Genomic DNA, 19,567 nt, shown 5'->3' with positions numbered 1-19,567 from the left:
GCTGTAAATCCAATATCTATTTTTGTAATATTCCATTTTTTAAAACTCTATAATACTCTAAACAAAGGACACAAAGCAGCTTTACAAAAATCTGGCTGTAGATTTTGTTATGGCACAGTCTAGGGTCAGGCCATAATATAAAGAGAAGGAAGTATCCATGCCCAGGGGTTCCCAGAACTCCACAGACAAGAGCCATCATAATAGGGTTCATTTACATAACATAAAGGGATAACATGTTAGGGAGGAAGAAAGATATAAACAAAAGCCATCTAACTTAAACTGTAGGGAGCTAAACCTAACCTATTTACAAACCAAATAAAAGAAAATACAGAAGCTTCTGTAACTCCTTAACTGATATAATAATATCAGAAAAATATTACAGAGAAAAGGTATTCCCTCTAATTTTATTTACAGTAACATACAAGATTTCTTAGCTTGTTTAGGAGTTTCAACTTCCTCCTACTCTCATGTATTCCTCGTAATGAAGGTAGGACGGATGCAAATGCATATAAGTGTTTAATGAGAGAGAGCCAGGCAGACAAATCCAAAACACGAGACAATAGCGAGGTCAAGAAACAGGCAAAGGGTCGAGCGATTGGCAAACGGGCCAATCCCCCCCAAAGAGCCAAAATACACTCCCTCCCCTGGTGGTCCTGGACCTCTGGGTAAAATGTGGCAGGTGAGACCACCTCGTGGGTCTCAGGTTCGAGCTCTGAAGATGAGGTCGCCACATTGACCTCTATCTGGAGATCGGCAGAGGAGACCACATAGTGGGTCTTAGGCAGGAGCTTGGGGAAGGAGGTCACCCAGTTTGCCCGCTCATAATAGGTGGTGAACGGCATATAAGGCGTTTCTGTGAGGCAGGTCTCCTCCAACAGAGCCTCCAGGACGGCCCTGGATTCTGGACTGCCGAACACCATCACGAATAATCCCACAAACTGAGTTACATTCTCCAGTCCCCTGGATCCCATGGCTATTAGACGCTGCACCCACTGGTGGGCTGAGCCAAAGAACCGGGACAACATGAACCTTATCAAATGATTCTTGCTGGGCTTGAAAAATAGATCTGGCAGTCAACAAGAAAATATTCAGGCTAGGCAAAAAAACCCATCATACCGATCTGGGGGATCTACGAAAGTCCACTGAGGAAACTGGATCAAATCCAAAGCTGGGATGGTTTGCTTGCTTTCCTTAGCGTGATGTCTCCTCCATCTTCCTGCTGCATCCATGGTGTGGCAAAGTATTTTGTCACGTATTCCTCATAATGAAGGTAGGATGGATGCAAATGCATATAAGTGTTTAATGAGAGAGAGAGACAGGCAGACAAATCCAAAACACGAGACAATAGCGAGGTCAAGAAACAGGCAAAGGGTCAGGCGATTGGCAAATGGGTCAACCCCCCGAGCCAAAATACACTCCCTCCCCCGGTGGTCCTGACCCTCTGGGTAAATTGTCTTCACATGAACCAGGAGACTGAGCGGTATCCTCAGCTGAGCAGGAAGGCAGAGCAATGTCCTCACCAGAGCAGGAAAGTGGAGCATCGTCCTCCTTCGACTCTGCAGGCTGACATTGGTTGGCTGTGTCAACAGACTTGGGCGTGAGCAGAACTTGGTTGTCCATGTCAGCAGACTCAGGCATGAGCATAACTTGGTTGTCTGTGTCAGCAAACTCGGGCATGAGCAGAACTTGGTTGGTCCTGACGTCAGCTTCAGGTGTGAGCAGAACCTGGTTGGTCGTGACGTCGGCTTCAGGCGTGAGCAGAACCTGGTTGGTCGTGACGTCGGCTTCAGGCGTGAACAGAACCTGATTGGTTGTGATGATGGCTTCAAGCGTGAGCAGAACCTGGTTGGTCGTGACGTCGGTTTCAGGCATGAGAAGATCTTGGTTGGTCGTGATGTTGGTTTCAGGCATGAGGAGATCTTGGTTGGTCGTATCAACAGATTCTGGCGTAAACATAATTTGATTGGTTGTGACGTCGGATTCAGATGTGAGCAGAACCTGGTTGGTCTTCCTGCTGCATCCATGGTGTGACGAAGTATTTTTTCATGTATTCCTCATAATGAAGGTAGGACGGATGCAAATGTAGATAAGAGTTTAATGAGAGGGAGACAGGCAGACAAATCCAAAACATGAGACAATAGCGAGGTCAAGAAACAGGCAAAGGTTCAGGTGATTGGCAAACAGGCTTAAACAGGGCAAGGCTAGACTTGAGAACGAGAAATGAGAATAAGATCAAGAACCATGAAACAAAACGAGGAACAAGGTAATAATCGCTTGGTAAAGTGGTAACACTAATACTTCGCAAAGACATTGTTAGAAAACAATCTCTTTATACTGTGGAGTGAGTGTGTGAAATTGGATGCAGGTGTGTGTGATTAGAATGAATGAGTGTTCTGGGAATTGCAGTCCATGGTGGCCTTGTTTGTAGGCCGCAGTGCAGGATGGGAAATGTAGTCACTGGTTTGCTATGATATGACACCTACACACACACTGGTCACAAGACAACAGGATCAGCCATAAGTTAGCAACATAATGTACCAGCTGAAGTATGGCCAGATCTGGCTTGGCCTATTCTAAGCCAATGAAGTGGGATTCCAGAAGGCAACCGACACTGACACCAGTAGTGATGTGTTGAACGAATAATTCTTTTGAGACGTTTCTCAGGAAGTAACCGGTTGAGCCGGTTCACAAAATTGTACTGAATTGAATTTTAGGTCCTGGTTGATGATGCAAGATGCACATCTGAAGTAGCATGCTCCGTAGCATGTCCAACTCAAAAAGAACCAAATTAGCAGGTTCAACTAACTGTCGAAGTTTGCAGAGGATTACAGAGGACCAGCTATGTGTTGTGATGTTAAAAACATTTATAAACCTACAAATCTTTGTCTCTTTGTTTTGAATTATTTAAAAATATTTGCAAACTAATGTCTTGAGAATTTGAAGTAGGCATTTTACTTGATGATGTTACTAATACAACTTTAATATATTTGTTTTCATTTGTGAACTTTTGATTATATTTTTCATTAGGCTTAACGGATGCTGTTATTGTGATGGACATTGATGGAAATCTGATTTTCTTCAACTTATGTATATATGTATTATAGTTGCCTATAATGTGTATATATAGTGTGTCTACCATGAACTGGAGACCCAGTTTACAAACAGAAATTAATAAGTTGGAGGCTATACTAGGTGGTTTTTACGAGACCAGTTATTGAACCAAGAGACCTGTTTGAACGAAAAACCTACAGGCAGAGTTGAAAGTCAGCTTTTTGGTCATATCCGACTCAAAAAGAACCGTATGAACTAGTTCAACTAACTGTCAAAGTTTGCTGAGGATTACCGAGGATACTGACAAGTGAGTTGTTGACAATATGCACATGCGTATGTACCACCGACAATAACAAACAAAACGCACTGGAAATATACTTATGCTTAGTTTTATTAAATACATTTTTATTAAAAAATGGAAAACCTATTGAGAGACGTAAATGAATTTTACTATAGTTTATTGTGCATGCAGATTATATTTTAAGCTATTGTTAAGTTTAAATTTATAAGACTGGTTTATTCTTTCTATATACTTTAGACAGGGTTTGGAGGGTTACTTTAAAATGTATTCTGTTACAGTTACAAATTACTTCATAAAAATTGTAAACAGTATCACAATATGAAAGTAATATAATCTAATTAATTTTGCATTACTTCAAGGTCACATATGTAAATAAACTCAAGAAAAAAGCAATATGATCTAAAATACTTTTATTTAGAGCTTAAAAACATGTTCAGTGTTTGGATACGTTTTACCAAAATAAAAAATGTAAAAAAAAATAAATAAATAAAAAAAAAAAAATTAAGATCACCATCCCTGATGCAGGTAACATTACATCACAAAAGCTAGGATGATTCTGGTTTTCCTAAAAGAGGACACCTTTTTTGCGTGTGTGTGTGTGTGGGTTGGGGGGGTATCAGATGCCAGAATGTACCTTTTGCCATCATTTACACATTTGAATGGCTATGTATTGTGGAACAATGTGATAACATGAAATTAAAAATGACCTTATATGAACATGGGCATTGTTTCGACTCAGAAGAGCTGTCTTTTGCTGCTATTGTCAAGCAACTGTTTCATGCTGTACATAACAGAGCTTCGCCTCTGCACGTTCGCTGAGAGTAGGCTAATGGTTGAGAGGCAGGAATTTGGCCAATGGTTGCTGCAAGCCTCTTATAATCGACCAATTAGTGTGCAATAAGGCAAAAATTACAGAGAGGGGTTAAAGCAATGCAAACAGGTGCACACATGATGCAGTATTAGACCATAAGCACATCATAATGAAACTTAAGCTGAATCCCAGAAATTTTCTCAAGTTTAGAAATCCCGGCTGGACGCTTTTTTATATAGAGGACATTAAAAAAAAGTATTTCAGGGAATAATTTATGTTAATTTCTACCAAATTAATTTTGCGCAAAATTTATTTGCGCATGCACCAAGGTTTGCTCACATGAGCCATGACTGGCAAGAGAGAACTATAATCAAACAGCTGTTGATACTGTCTTATGTTAAATGATTAATTTCTTTGGTTTTAAATGAAAAAAATGTAATCTTGATAGTATTCCCATTTTTTACAAAATTTAACTGTAATCTTATTACTTTGTTTTTTGACGTAACTGTAATGGTTACGAGTTACCAGTTACCAGTTACCAGTTTTTTCTTTGTATCCTGATTAAGTAACACCATTAAATGTATTCTGTTACTCCCCAAACCTGAATTTAGACACGTAGAACATATCCGCCTTTGTGCATCAATGTCTGTAATGTGTGCTGTAGGTGCAAAACTTTAATGTAGGAAGCTTGTCCAAGATCTCAATACTCAATATTGGTCAGTCGTATCTGACATGAAGAATGAGCGATTGAAACTGTAACCACAAACACATTAACTTCAGTGAATGAAAGGCAATAATCAGCAGTATGCGTTCACTTAAATTACTTTATTTGAATGTTTCAATATGTGTTCACACATGAGTTTATTTGAAGGTTTCATTGATATAGCATGAAACTGAGTTGTTAGAAAAGAATTATGTAGTGGTGCCATTGCTTGATGACGTATGAACAGTATTTGGAACCTGTTCATTGAAAAAAAACATCTGAAACAAATGAATCCGACTCTCCATCACTAAAGCAAAGTGCACCATACTTCCTGTCACAGAAAAGAGGGGAGTGCAACTCAATCATTCAGTCAGTTTACAAAAAATCACGACCCCCCCCAGAGACGCAATATTCCCACACCTAAAGAAACAAACTATGGTTATTATATTTATGCCCTGGACAACATATCTGCTTTAACATTTTTGGCTTCTTTTTTATGATGTATTTCAAGATTAAAATCTTAAACCATTAAGGACCACCTCATAAATTTTTGATTGTCATTTTGCATTTGTAATAAAAATACCAAAGGTTTATGGTTTGTATTGACTACTACAGGCAACACACTATACCCTGCATAAAACTCAAAATGTTGTAAGGCTAGTAGTAACACTAAAGGTTCTTTTTGATTTGTGCTGTACACTACCTGATGTTAATTGTAATACAGCACCAGCTCCAGACACATGGGCTTCCACCTCCAGCTTAAATGGTTTGCTATAATCTGGAGCTACTAAAACAGGAGTAGAAATTAAAGATAATTTAAAAGCATGTTTACATTAATCATCCTGTCCTTCCGGTCTTGTCCTTCTTAAGAATATCTGTTGAAGGAGAAACTACACTTGGGAAGTTTTTGCAAAACCCTCAATAGTAACCAGCCATACCTAAAAATCATCTGAGGTCACGCATAGTATTTGACACAGTGAAATCAACAATAGCCTTCAATTTGGCCCACTATATTTCCCAAATAGGAAACTGTAGCTTTGCCAAGCATACACTTGGCAAGGTTAAAGGTAAGACAAGCTTTATGGAAGCGATCAAACTCTGCAAGCGATTCAAGCGTTTTTAAATGCTCACACCAATTTTGTGAGTAAATCACTACATTATCCAAGTAAGCCTCTCAATGGTGTATATTAGCTATTTTTACCAGAAGCCAAAAATGGAATTTATGAATCTTCTGGGGGTGCCCATGTTCAGCATTGAATTTATTTGACATGTCACACTCCACAGTAGTGGTTATGGCTTATATGAAAGTAGATACTCAGGGATTTAAGAATTCAGTTTTTTATAAATATTTTTGTTTTTATGTACCCAACTAGGGCTTGTTCTAAAAAAAAAAAAAAAATACAATAAAATGTTTGGGTTTTTGCACACAAGTGCATATCTGTAAATGTGTATCTTAAATGATGTAAATGATGATATCAATCCTATTCCTGCTCTCTGAGATACCCCAAGTATTTGTCCATGAGCATCCAAAATTTTAAGGATTTATCTATTTAACTCCTACATCTAGGTACAAATGTCTCCAAGTGGCACAAAACCTCTCCCAATGGCATAAAGCCTCTAGAAATTACACAAAACCTTTAAAAATGGCACAAAATAGCAAATAACATCTAAAAATAGCAAGCACTGCTAAAAAAAAAAAAAATGGCACAGACCACAAATAAAATAACAAATGGTAATAGCATGAACCTCTTAGTTACAAAATGTGCAGTTTCACAAATAAAAAGTTTGAAACTTAATCATCTCATTTAGCCTTTATTGAAATCAGCACCAAAGCACTGTTAACACTGTCACATATGTTGCAGAGACTGTGGCTTTATCAAAAAAATAACTACAACAGCTTCAGAGAAGTGTGCTGCTGGTGGCTTTCAAGCTGTAACGGACAGGAGAAAAGTGATGTATGGGAGGCACATCATCCTTCTTAATATTGTGCTACCTATCCTTTTCAGTTTGAGCACTGGCTTACCTAATGAATCAAAAGGGTGAATCGAGTGCTGCCTCTTCTCTGGCTTCTCTGACGGAAGGGTAGTTGGAGCTGTTTTGCTGTGGAAAGCTCCTTGCCTCACACTTCAAAAGAAGTGTGAGGAGGATCAAGAGCATGTTCTTCATCTCTGCAACAATAAATGATCACAAATACAAAGTATAATAAGAGCCCAAAATCACCGTTAGAAAATGCTAAATTGGCTATTTGTTACAATAATTCTATAATATTTATATTTAGCTATCAAAGAGCCCATGTTGGTGCATTTGCTGTTGTTTATTGCTACATGAAGTGCAAGACATAAGACATTTCTATGCCACATGTGAAAAATGTAGTGTCATGTCACGTGAAAAAAATGCAGTGCCATGCTACATGTGAAAAAATGCACTGCCATGCCATGTGTGAAAAAAATGTGCTGCATTGCCACATGGAAAAATACACTGTCTTTAGTGCTTTGGTTGTGCTGTCCAGTTTATCTCTCTACCAGTGTTATTGTGGAGAGGTGTGACTTGTTTGCCCAGCAAACCCCTCCCATTTCCTATTGCCCTGCTCAAGAGCATAACATAACTGTCACGATTCGTGACGTAACGGAGATATGACGGATGCAAACGCAGTTTGAACAGGTTTTATTTAGGAGAGACACAGGCAGGAAAATCCAAAACGTGATCCAAAACGTAATCCACAAACATGCAAGAGGTCAGGCGATCGGCAAACGGGCATACACGGGGCAAGGCAGGAATCAAGGTCGTGGTCACGGAAAACAGGTCAAGATACAAAACATGAAACATAAGCTATGACTATGAACTGGGAGCGGAGAAACCAGCGTGAACTAAACAGAAGAATCTAAACATGAAACATGACATGGACAAGAACGATGACTTTGACTGTGACTAACTGTGGTAAGGAATCAATACTAAGGTTGTTATCTATCTAAACTACTGTAATATATCTTATCTATCTAATATTCCGCCCTGTGTGCTGGGAGGCGCGCGGTATATATACATACATAATCAGCCTCGTAATGGCTGACGGCTGAGGGCAATTCAGACACACGTAAAACAACAACCAATGACAGAACAGGGAGGAAACATAACAAATGCACGTGTTGAAATGTCACGATTGTCAACAAGGGAAAAGCAGGTGCTCACGCACCTGCTCGTGCACGCGCGCTCACATGCTCCACAGCACGCTGCTTAAAGGGGAACTTGTGACAATAACACTTCAGTCATAACACTTCACACACAGAAAGTCATCAGTGTCCTGACTATTCTTATAACAGACTTGCAGCAATAAAATAATTTATTTGTTTATACTGATTGAAAATGTCAGATAAGTCGATTTCCATTCCATTTGGCAAAATGGAACACCAGTGTATAAGACTCCGCATAACTCCCTGGAAGTTGGCAGGAGCATTTTGTAAACCAAATGGCATCACAAAATATTGGAGACAGTGTAACAATTACAGAGATCTCAGCAGCAGCTGGAGCTCAAGGAATTTGTCAATATACATTCAATAGATCAAGTGGCACTAAGAGGCAATGAGAACTCCAGGAACTATTGCTAGGTATTACTATAACATTTTATAACAAATAAGCAACTTCTTTTTGCATTTCTTTATGCATGATGGGATTAACAAGATAATGGTGCTGCTTAAATGGATGATGGCCCTGAACATCTATATCATGACAGAGTACATAAATTTGGGATAGACCACCTGAAAACAAGGTAATATGGTCAATTAACTTAATCAAATCACTCTGTTCTTCTCCAGAAAGGTGAGACAAATGTGATGCTAAGTTGCTCAAAATCTCAGAATTTGCCAATCATGGGCTTAAAAGCGAGATGTTGTGAAGAGTGAGACATTCAGATGTTTTCTCTGCACATATGGTTGTAGCATATTAATACTGCAAACCTGGATCTTTATCTGATTATGTGTAAATAACATAGTCGGGTTCACTCAAATTGCAACATAGAACTGAAATTTTGCGTCTTATTCTGAGCCTGCTACAGGAAGTACCATACAGGTGCACAAGTTCTGTGAAAAGGTCCATACATAGAATCCGGTACAGTCTCATCTTACAGTACAGTCTGTGCACATTCAACACCAGCAGTTTTAGGAGTCTTCATAGAAGACTTTGAGAGTGGGGAGGTTTGATTCTAGTGCAGGGCGTGCAGCAATTAAGTGATCTGCCACATGGCTGTGGCTCAGGTGGTAGAGTGGTTTGTCCATTAATCATAGGGTTGGCAGTTCAATTCCCAGCTAACGTGTCTCCACATGCCGACACTGAACCCTATTGCTCCCGATGTCAGGCTCATGCCTTGCATGGCAGCTCTGCAGCCATTGGTGTGTGTGTGAATGGATGAATGAGAAACAGTGTAAAGCACTTTGTAGAACCACTAAGGTTAAAAAAAAAAGCGCTATATAAGTTCAGACCATTTACCATTTTTATCATGACAGTAAAAACATGCATGAAAACTATTAGAAGTGGAATGTTCTGAATCTGGATTTTAGAGGACATTTGGTTATTTTTAGAGTGAGTGCACACCACTAAAGGGATAGTTCACACAAAAAGGAAAATTCTGTCATCAATTACTCACCCTCATGAATTAATTTCCCTCATGGGAGATTTCTGTTCCTCCATTTACAGTCCAAGTAACCAAAACTTTCAAGCTCCAAAACGAATGCTTTGTGTGCTCAAAAAAATGTCTTTATTCACAAAATATCTTCACTTCTGCATATCTGCATATCTGACACACATTCATGAGAGTTCATGCATGCATGTTGTGTTAACATGAGAGCAGACAAAAAATGTCTGTGAGAGCAGACAAAAAAATGCAAGCCCTCCTCTATGTCGAAATGTGCAAATATCTTTCTTTAAAAAAATTGTTCTATGTTTTATAAGTTTGTGTACAGCATCCCTTTTTCTCTGCTGTAAACAGTGCAGCACTTCCAGGTCTCCTTGTATCTTGAGAACACTGTGAGCAGGAAACGAGAGCACCCACCTATGGGAGATAGGAGACAGACACGGGGAGATGAAGGGGGAGGGAAAGCACAGGTTTGGGGACTCGGTTTCAGAGGAATTGGCCCCTGTTTATGGGGAGCAGGCATGAGGAAAGGGTGGGGAAGTGGGGGAGAGGCACAAGAGCAAGAGAGCTTCTGGGTAATGCAAATGGGTGGCTTGCAGAAGGTCAGTGACCATAAGTGCTGATTGTGCTGTTTTGGGGTGCGACTGACCCATTGCAACCAGGTATTCCAGCATGATGTTGAACCAGTAGCTGCTGGGCTGCAAGTTGAGCTTCGCCGGTCAGGATCTTCATATTTTTTGTTCTCGTGAAAGAATAAATCAGCAGACCTGGAACCAATGTCTTTCTCGTTCATACATTGCAGAGCAGAAAGACAGTTTGAAGTCTTCTATATTTTATTATTCTGAGAGTTCAGCCTGTTTTTGGTTTTGTTTTGGTTTCAGCAGGAGATGATAGAAAAGATCTTCCTGGAGTGTACATATCCTGGAAAAAATGCCTAAAACCTCTTCCCACAGGATATAAATATGTAATATGATATTTCTGCCTGTCATTTTATAGAAGGTAAAATATGATGTAATCTTTCCGGACACATGTACACACAGTCTATATCGCAGACATTGCTGATAGTTACATTACCCCATATCACATGAAGCTACTGTAGTCCAGTCTGAATAGGCTGATGTTTTCTATACTTATGCCATGTCATAATTATATTACTGGTGTTTCTGCCATAATAAGTCTGTCTTGGTATATTCTGATTAACCCATATGGTTTCTAATATAATGTGTCTAGTGGATTATCAAAATGAATTATAAGTCTCCAATGGTTACAGATTTTTCTACTGAAGAAATTTCTACTATAGAAATTCATAATACTATACCAATTTGTATAAACTAATACTAATTAGTGAAAATGTTAATTGTGTTTATAAAAGAAGTTAAATTTATATACAAATTTCTTAGTAATGCCTTAAGCATTTTTACAAGTATTTGTAAATGTGCACAGCACATTTCAGTAACGACACAGGCCAAAGCACTGTACATCACCTTCACCAATTTGTACACCTCTGCAATGTTTTGGAGATGTCCAGCACCCTGTCTCCTAGTATATAGATAATTATATTGACTGAAGCCTCTAAAGATCTAGCTAATTTCATGTTTCATAGGTCACCTGCAAGGGAGCACTCTCAATAGGCTTCTCAGTGGGTGCCTTACTGAGTGAAGCAAACCTGTTGTATATACAAATTAAAGAGAATTGGTGCTCCCATGGATGAGCCTTCGCATTGCCACAGAGTTTTCACCCATTCAATACTTTATGAAGGCTTTCTGCCTCTGTCTAAGGCACTCAGAACTTTGTCATCTGAATTTACACTCCCCTCATTATCACTATTCAATTCAATTCAATTTTATTTGTATAGCACTTTTTACAATGGACATTGTCTCGAAGCAGCTTTTACAGAAACATGTAAACACAGGATACAGATTTTAAGTGTGTGACTTTATCCCTATTGAGCAAGCCGGTGGCAAGGAAAAACTTCCTAAGATGATATTAGGAAGAAACCTTGAGAGGAACCACACTCAGAAGGGAACCCATCCTCATCTGGGTAACAACAGATAGTGTGAAAGTAAAAGAAGGTTCATTATGGTTTTTACATGAAGTCTTTGTTGAGCTAGTCCACTGTTCACTAAAGGAGACCTGAGTACAAAATTGTATGTGGTAACTGCAGTTCCAAGGCCATAGTAGCAACTATAGTCCCAGCAAGCACAGTGAGAATGTCCATGTGGAATTGAGGTCCAAAACCATTTCATGGTACTTTCGTGGTACCATCCTAAGCAATCTCCAGGCTGTAGCCTCCAGTTGATGAGAGCTCCATCCAGAGGTAGGGCATCCAGATGGATCAGGCAGGTCCGGAGAGCAGAAAGGGTCAGGATCACTGGCATTTTCCTAAAATCATGTGTGGTTCGACAGAAGGAGAGAGGGAGAGGGAGGTAAAGAGAGGGAGAGATCATTAGGTATGCTTACTATCCCGTGATGGATAAGAATGTGTACTTTGCATAAAAGAAAGTCTATTCTTGGTAAGCTTGAGTAAACAAATATGTTTTCAGCCTAGACTTAAACACAGGTACTATGGTGCGAGACTATTTAGTGCTTTATAGATTAATAATAGTATTTTATAATCAATGAGAAATTTCACTGGGAGCCAATGCAGTGTTGATAAGATAGGGGGATGTGGTCGTATTTTCTGGTCACTAGTCCTCAAACATTTAGATGCACACCTCTAATGCTGTAATCTTTTCTGTCAGAAAGGCTACTAGTCTACATAAGTAAAACTGTTAGTAATGAAAGAAGTAGATCTAAACATCTTGCACTAAACACTAAGATAAGGTTTGGCCATATCAAAAAAAAAATGTTTTGTTTTATTGTATAAGTGAGATCCTCAATATTTCTAAAATCAGCCTCAGGAGAAGATCTCTGAAGAACAATATTTTGTGTTAATTAAATTAGATATACCCTGCTAAAATCACATGAACAAAATCTCAAACTACATTGAATTCAATCTGAATCTCCAGTAAGAAGGATTAATGGGCACTAACCTTGCTGAGTGTGTACTTCCTTCAGGTGTCATTCACCTATACTGCACGAGCAATCATCTGATCCTCCTGCCCAAGACATAGGAGGTGATGAAAGCTTGAAAGAGAAACAACCAATGTTGGAGAGGGCACGCTCTGCAGGTACGATGCAATTCAAGACTGAATCTCAAATAGCTCTGTTTGGCCATACTCCGTATGTATGGTATAATATGGAAATTGTTTCAGTAACAAAATTTATATAAATAAAACACCAAAGAGCCAGTAACCATTGTAGCCATTCTTCTAGAACTGAGAGCTAATACTGATGATACTGTATATAGATAGTTGTTATGGACATAATTTATTAAAAGCGTTTGTTCTACATCTATTCTATCGTAGATATTATGTGAGTGTATCTTAGAGTTTTTGTGTTCTTCCCCATCCAGAGGCCAAGTGGCACACTCCTTCAACAAAGATACTCAACTCTCTGAATGAGAGAGGCAAAGACTCGCCTAACAAACTGGCCCGGGTGAGTTTCCTTCTGAGTTTAACTACTTGCACTTTCTGTGCAGCTAAGGATGTAGAAATACCCTTGCCCTGATTGTTACAGCATGTTTACAATCACTTTTAAAACATTTGGCAGACAAACTTATCCAGAGCAACGTACGGAAATGCTTTGAATACTCTATCAATAAATACATCCTCATACTGTTTCACTAGATCAGGGACTAAGAGTACTGTTATTCTAGTATGAAAGTAGTATGAAAAAACATGGACTTTTTAAAATAACAAAGTACTTTTTGAACAGGTATGTTTTTAGTCATTTAAAAACAGGCAGTGAGTCAGCTATTCAGACATCTAGGGGAAGTTAATTCCACCAACTAGGTGTCAGGAAAGCAAACAGCCTTGCAGCCTTGATTCATTCCAAGAAGGTATGGATAGGTCCTGCTTGCTCCCTCTATATTGTGTTTGTTTTTAAGTGTTTTTTATTTTATTTTTTACATGACATCTTTGTTACTCCTGTGATCACATATTATATACAGTCATGTGAAAAAATAAGTATACCCCATGGAAATGGTTGTTTTATTAATATATTAAGTGCGTATTATTAAAAGTGATACACTCTATCAAATGACACATAAAATTGACAGATCGGTCACATGGGAAAAAGTAACTACACCCCTACATTTATCACACCCTCAAATAGATAAATACATAATTCCACTGAAAGGAAAATCATTTACAAGTGGAGTAGATTTCAAATGACTGCCAAATTGTCCAGAACTGGCCCAGAAAATTCAGCCCAAGAGCAGACCATCTGATGCAAAAAGAAGTCTCCAAGGACCCCAAAATTTCAACACAAGATCTGCTAGTATAGGTTTAAATGTCTGCATACCATCTTAAGGCTGCTTTATCCTGCTGTGTTAACATGTATGTGCACTGTGACGCAGAGAGGGGAGTCCAATGAACTAAGAACACATTGTGTGTATCTTCGGTGTTGGGTGAACTGTGTCGGGAGTACTGATTGGTTGGCTGGGAGGTGTGTCTGAAATGTGTCCGTGGAGACAGTTTGATGAGACATTGTTACATTTATTATGTGGGTTTAATCAAATTCGGATTAATATTGTTTGAATCAGAGTAATAGATTTCAAAGTATATCTGAAGTGCAAACATTAAATTGCTGAACAATAAAGTGTGTACAATCAAAATTTCTCTGATCACATCTAGTGCTTTCTGTTTTCTACAGATGAGCTTTGGCTCTGAAACTGTGTTCTGAAAGCGTAGTCCATTAAAAATATGTAAATATATTTATAGAACCTGGTGTGTGAGTGTGCAGAGGAATACTGTGGAGGTAGATGGAATTCAAACAGAGCTCCAGACTCGCACCTAATCAAACCACATTTTTCAGCGCACTTTCAAAAATTCAATAAAGAAACCAAACCAACTGAAAACGGTTGGTTTTCACTTCATTCAAGATCACACTCTTCTATGTGTGGATGTGTTGATGAGCTACTAGATAAATTACTCACTCTCTGGTTATGGCCATCACTGAAAGCAAAAAGAAATCATCCCAGTGGGAGAGGTAATCCAACCACCATCTGTTCCCCTGGCCTGTGGACTGTGGTGTAACTGTTTTGATATGCATGTAGACCTGGTGAGCGGGGGCACTTTAGAGTGTAACACAGGAAGTCAAAGGAAGGTACATTGTTGTTGAATGTGGCGCACGAGGTTGTAATTAAAGCACACAGTTGAAATGGTACGCTATGTCTTTATTATTCTATGTTATCAGAAACGGTAACGCGACATGGTGTTAGAAGTGGGATAGCATATACGGGGAAAAAATAAAGCACCGTGTAGAAGTTTGGTCGAAAGAAAAAGTTAATTAGGGCGCTAGCTAGCAAACGAAAAAGCAGCTAATGGAGGCAGCAGGTGAGCCGGCAGCCGCGGGGAGAGGACTCGTTCCTGGGCCGACTGCAACGTTCAGCATCCAGTCACCGGAGCCTTTTGACTTCACCAAACCCTACGAATGGGAAAAATTGATTAGGAGGTTCAAGCGCTTTCGGCAAGCCAGTAATCTCCATACAACCACGGATGGAAACCAGGTTAACGCACTCGTGTACTGTATGGGGGACGAAGTGGATGATGTGCTTATAGGACTGAACTTATCCAATGCCCAGAAACAGCAGTATGTCGTAGTAAGAGATGGATTTCACAGCTTCTTCATCGTTAAGAAAAACGTGATATACGAAAGAGCACGTTTTATCATGAGAAAGCAAGGAGAAAATGAAACTGTTGACTCGTTTGTGACTACTTTATACACCCTGGCTGAACACTGTAACTATGGATGAGTTAATCAGAGACAGGCTAGTAGTAGGACTAGCTAACCTGCGCCTGTCAGAGTGCATGCAGCTAGACAAAGACCTCACACTAGAGAAAGTGATCGAGATGGCAAGACAGACTGAAGCAGTTAAACAACAGCCGACCAGTCTGCGTGGTGATATGGTGGGCAAAAGAGAAATATGCTATGTGGATAGAGTAATGAGCAAAGGTAAACAGTTCCAGAAAAAGAAGAAATACCCACAGAGGGACAAACCAAGCCAAGGGCGCGCAGTGAATAACGGACAATCTAAATGCTTCAAATGTGGGAAAAGCCCCTCTCATGCAAAAACACAGTGTCTGGCAAATGAAGTCATGTGTCACGCATGTGAAAAAAAAGGACACTACAAACGTGTGTGTATGTCATCAAAGACAGTGCATGAGATACAAGATGAAGAGGACAGCATTTTTCTTGGTACAGTAACCGCCCATGGAGATCCATGGACAGTGGATTTAAAGCTGAAGGACAGAAAGGTCACATTTAAAATTGACACTGGTGCAGATGTGACTGTTATACCAGGGTCTGCGTTCAACACAGTGCATCAAAGCGAGAAGCCAATGCTTGAGAGAGCAAAGAAACCTATACTGGGACCAGGACGTACCCCACTAGATGTTCTGGGGTTCACAAAGGTGATGACAAAAGAGGTGACAAAAGAGACAAACAGATAGAAGAGAAGATCTATGTGATCAGAGGTTTACATTCATCACCACTCAGCCAACCTGCTAGTACAGAACTAGGGCTCGTAGCTCGAGTGGACAGCATTGACATCAAGACAATGAAAAAAAGATGGTTGGTGCTCAGGAATGGTGGTGGTGCCTAAAAAGACAACCGACCCTCGCATCTGTGTCGACCTCACCAGGTTCAACAATTCAGTATGTCGAGAAAAATACATGCTCCTTTTCATAGAACAGATGCTGGGCTCACTGGGTGGGGCCCGTATCTTCAGCAAGCTTGACTGCAATATGGGTTTCTTCGAAATCCCACTGGCGGAAGAGTGTGTTAAGCTCACAACGTTTATCACGCCATTTGGATGTTTTCACTTCAATTGGCTGCCCTACGGGATAGCTTCTGCGCCCGAACACTTTCAGAACAGGGTGGCTACGGAGGTTACTGAGGGCCTGGAGGGTGTTGTCTGCCACATGAACGATGTTTTGATCTGAGGGTGCTCACAGGAAGAGCATGACTCCCAGTTGCATGCAGTCCTCACGAAGATTGAAAGAGCAGGCATAACCCTCAATGTGGAGAAATGTGAGTTGTCACGAAAAGAGGTAAAGTTCCTAGGCCACATTATCTCAGAAACTGGAGTCAAATCAGATCCAGCGAAAACAGCAGCTGTCAGAGAAATGGCAGTGCCTACCAACATAAGTGAGCTACGTAGCTTCCTGGGAATGGTGAACCAACTAGGAAAGTTTATCCTGATGCTAGCAGAGAAAGACAAACCCTTGAGAGATCTGCTTTTCAAAAAGAACCACTGGTACTGGGGAGCGGACCAAGATAAATCTTTCAACAGCCTGAAGGGGGAGCTTTCACGCACACTTGTGCTAGCCCTGTATGATGCAAACAAAGACATTAAAGTGTCAGCAGATGTGTCTTCTTATGGGCTAGGTGCAGTCGCTTACGCTTCACGCTCTCTCTCACCTGTGGAACAGAGATATGCCCAGGTGGAGAAGGAGGCTCTGGGACTCACATGGGCCTGTGAACAATTCAGAGACTTTCTCATAGGCCGACATTTCGAACTGGAGACAGACCATAAGCCACTATTAAGTCTCCGAGGGGCCCAAGCTTTAGACACCTTACCCCCACATATTCAGCGTTTCAGGATGAGACTCATGAGACACACTTACACCATCTCACATGCCCCTGGAAAGAACCTGTGGACAGCAGACACATTGTCCCGAGCACCGCTACAGGCCGACATGTCTCATGGAGACAAAGAGCTCATGGAGAGCACAAACATCTATGTGGATAGCATCATGGAAAACATGCCGATGAGCACTTCCTACATGGACAATTTGAGGGAGCATCTTAAAGCAGACAGCGTGTGCTCCAAGGTCATGGACATGTGTTCAGGATGGGTGGCCAGAGTTCAGCTCATGTGAGGGCACCTTAAAGCTGTACTGGGCAGAGCGAGCCTTCCTCACAGTTCAAGATGGGCTTTTGTTAAAAGGGACAAGGCTGGTCATCCCAGCAGCCCTAAGAAATGACATCCTCAGCAAGCTGCACGAGGGGCATCAAGGTGTGGTAAAATGTCAAGCTCGTGCACGACAGAGTGTGTGGTGACTGGGTTTGAACCAGCAACTGAACGATCTTGTTTTGAACTGTAGAACATGCATTAAAGAACGTACTAACCACACAGAGCCACTGATTCAAACAGACCTCCCCGCGAGACCCTGGCAAAAACTAGGGGTGGATCTGTTCACACTAAAAGGGAAAACCTATCTGCTGGTAGTGGACTATTACTCAAGGTATGTTGAGATAGCAAACCTTAGCATTTCAAAAGCTACAGATTTTAGATGAGCTTTTGGCTCATCTAAAATCTGTGTTTGCACGCCATGGGGTTCCTGAGATTCTAATGACTGATAATGGGCCGCAGTTCTCAGGGAGTAGCATGTCAGCCTTCGCTGCATCATACGGATTCAAACACGTGACCAGCAGTCCACGATACCCCCAAAGCAATGGAGAGGCGGAGTGGGCAGTGCAAACTGTCAAAAACCTTCTCAAAAAGGCTACAGACCCATATCTAGCCTTGTTGGCATATCATGTCACCCAACTTCACAACGGCTTCAGTCCAGCTCAACTGCTGATGGGGCAGCAGCTCCATTCTACTATACCAACTCTACCATCTCTACTGTACCCGTCACTTCCCGACAGCACAGCAGTCGTTTCAAAGGAAAAAGAGAGAAGGAGTGCGGACTTAAAATGCTTCAACAACCATCACCGAGCACATGAGCTCAGAAACATTGCACCGGAAGAACAGGTGTGGGTGACTGACGCTAAAGTAACAGGGACTGTGGTGGGGGAACACTCAATACCCCGATCATACCTGGTGGATGTGCCTCATGGGACTGTTCGGAGGAACGGTCAACACCTTATCCCCATGGATAACCCCACGAGTGCACAGGACACTCAGATGCCTACACCGGCAGACACAGTTGTGTCTTCCCCTGGATAACAAACACCTGGACCTGGTTCAGCTTTCACTACAGTCAGAACCAGATCTGGCCGTGAAGTGGTGAAACCACGTCGATTAGACTTGTAGAAAAGAGATGAGAGAATGGAAGAAAAACTGAAAGATTTTGTTTGGAAAAAAATAGACGTTTTCAAAATATTCTGACATTTATGTGAGAATGCCATAAGTTGTTGCTATGTTACTTTTTGTGTGACACCCAGATTATCATTATAAATGAGTTATAAATTCTAAATTGTTATTATAAATTATAAATACAAAGGACACTAAAAATACAGAACATGGGCTGTAAACTGTAAACTATTTGGTAGTGGACCAGCAATAGGTATATCTGTAGCAGCAATATGTTTAGTGTTCCATAAAGTGTCTGATGCAGCTTTATAAAAGTAGTGTACAATGTTTTTGAGTCATGCTGGGTAAGGTGTTTGCCAGCTGTGCACTGGGAGACAGCAGGGTGTTGTGGTAGAATGGTCTGCACTTATATAGCAAGAAACTGTTGCAGAGTTTGCTGGTGTTAGCATGGATGCTCCTGTACGTTCTTCAATATGGCAGGAGGGTGAAGAGTCTATTGAATGGGTGGGCAGGACACTCTCTATTGTCCCTCTGTAGAAGGGGGTGGGAGGTTGGGGGTGGGGGTTGGGTTTCTTCAGGCACTGCAGGAAATGGAGGCACTGCTGGACCTTCTTGGCTAGGCAGGTTGTGGTGAGAGTCCAGGAGAGGTCATCTGCCATGTGCACACCAAGAAACTTGGAGCTTTTGACTCTCTTCACAGTTGTACCGTTGATGTTCAGTGGTGAGTGCTCTACTCAGGTGCTCCTGAAGTTGACAATCATTTCTTTAGTCTTAGCAACATTAAGAGATAAATTATTGTCTCTACACCATTCTGCGAGCTAGTTCACCTCCTCCCTTATGCTGACTCAATGTTGCTGATGAGGCTCACAACTGTAGTGTCATCAGCAAACCTGATGATGTGATTTGATCTGTACTGTACTTTGTTGCACAGT

At 40.8% G+C, this 19,567-nt stretch overlaps 1 protein-coding gene across 3 annotated transcripts in view; it reads left to right on the top strand.

The window, feature by feature from the left end:
• LOC128605325 (signal-induced proliferation-associated 1-like protein 2) overlaps positions 1–19,567 on the top strand; it is a 204,165-nt gene that overhangs the window by 129,514 nt on the left and 55,084 nt on the right. For all 3 annotated transcript variants that reach the window (XM_053620635.1, XM_053620634.1, XM_053620633.1), the window contains 2 exons: positions 12,548–12,660; positions 12,945–13,027. In XM_053620635.1, the coding sequence (XP_053476610.1) occupies positions 12,548–12,660; positions 12,945–13,027 (196 nt within the window). The remainder of the gene's footprint in view (positions 1–12,547; positions 12,661–12,944; positions 13,028–19,567) is intronic.

Source organism: Ictalurus furcatus, chromosome 3, assembly GCF_023375685.1.
Source record: "Ictalurus furcatus strain D&B chromosome 3, Billie_1.0, whole genome shotgun sequence".
Classification (NCBI taxonomy): Eukaryota; Metazoa; Chordata; class Actinopteri; order Siluriformes; family Ictaluridae; genus Ictalurus; species Ictalurus furcatus.
The sequence above is the reverse complement of the archived record's forward strand: the minus strand, read 5'-3'. Positions and strand labels throughout refer to the sequence as shown.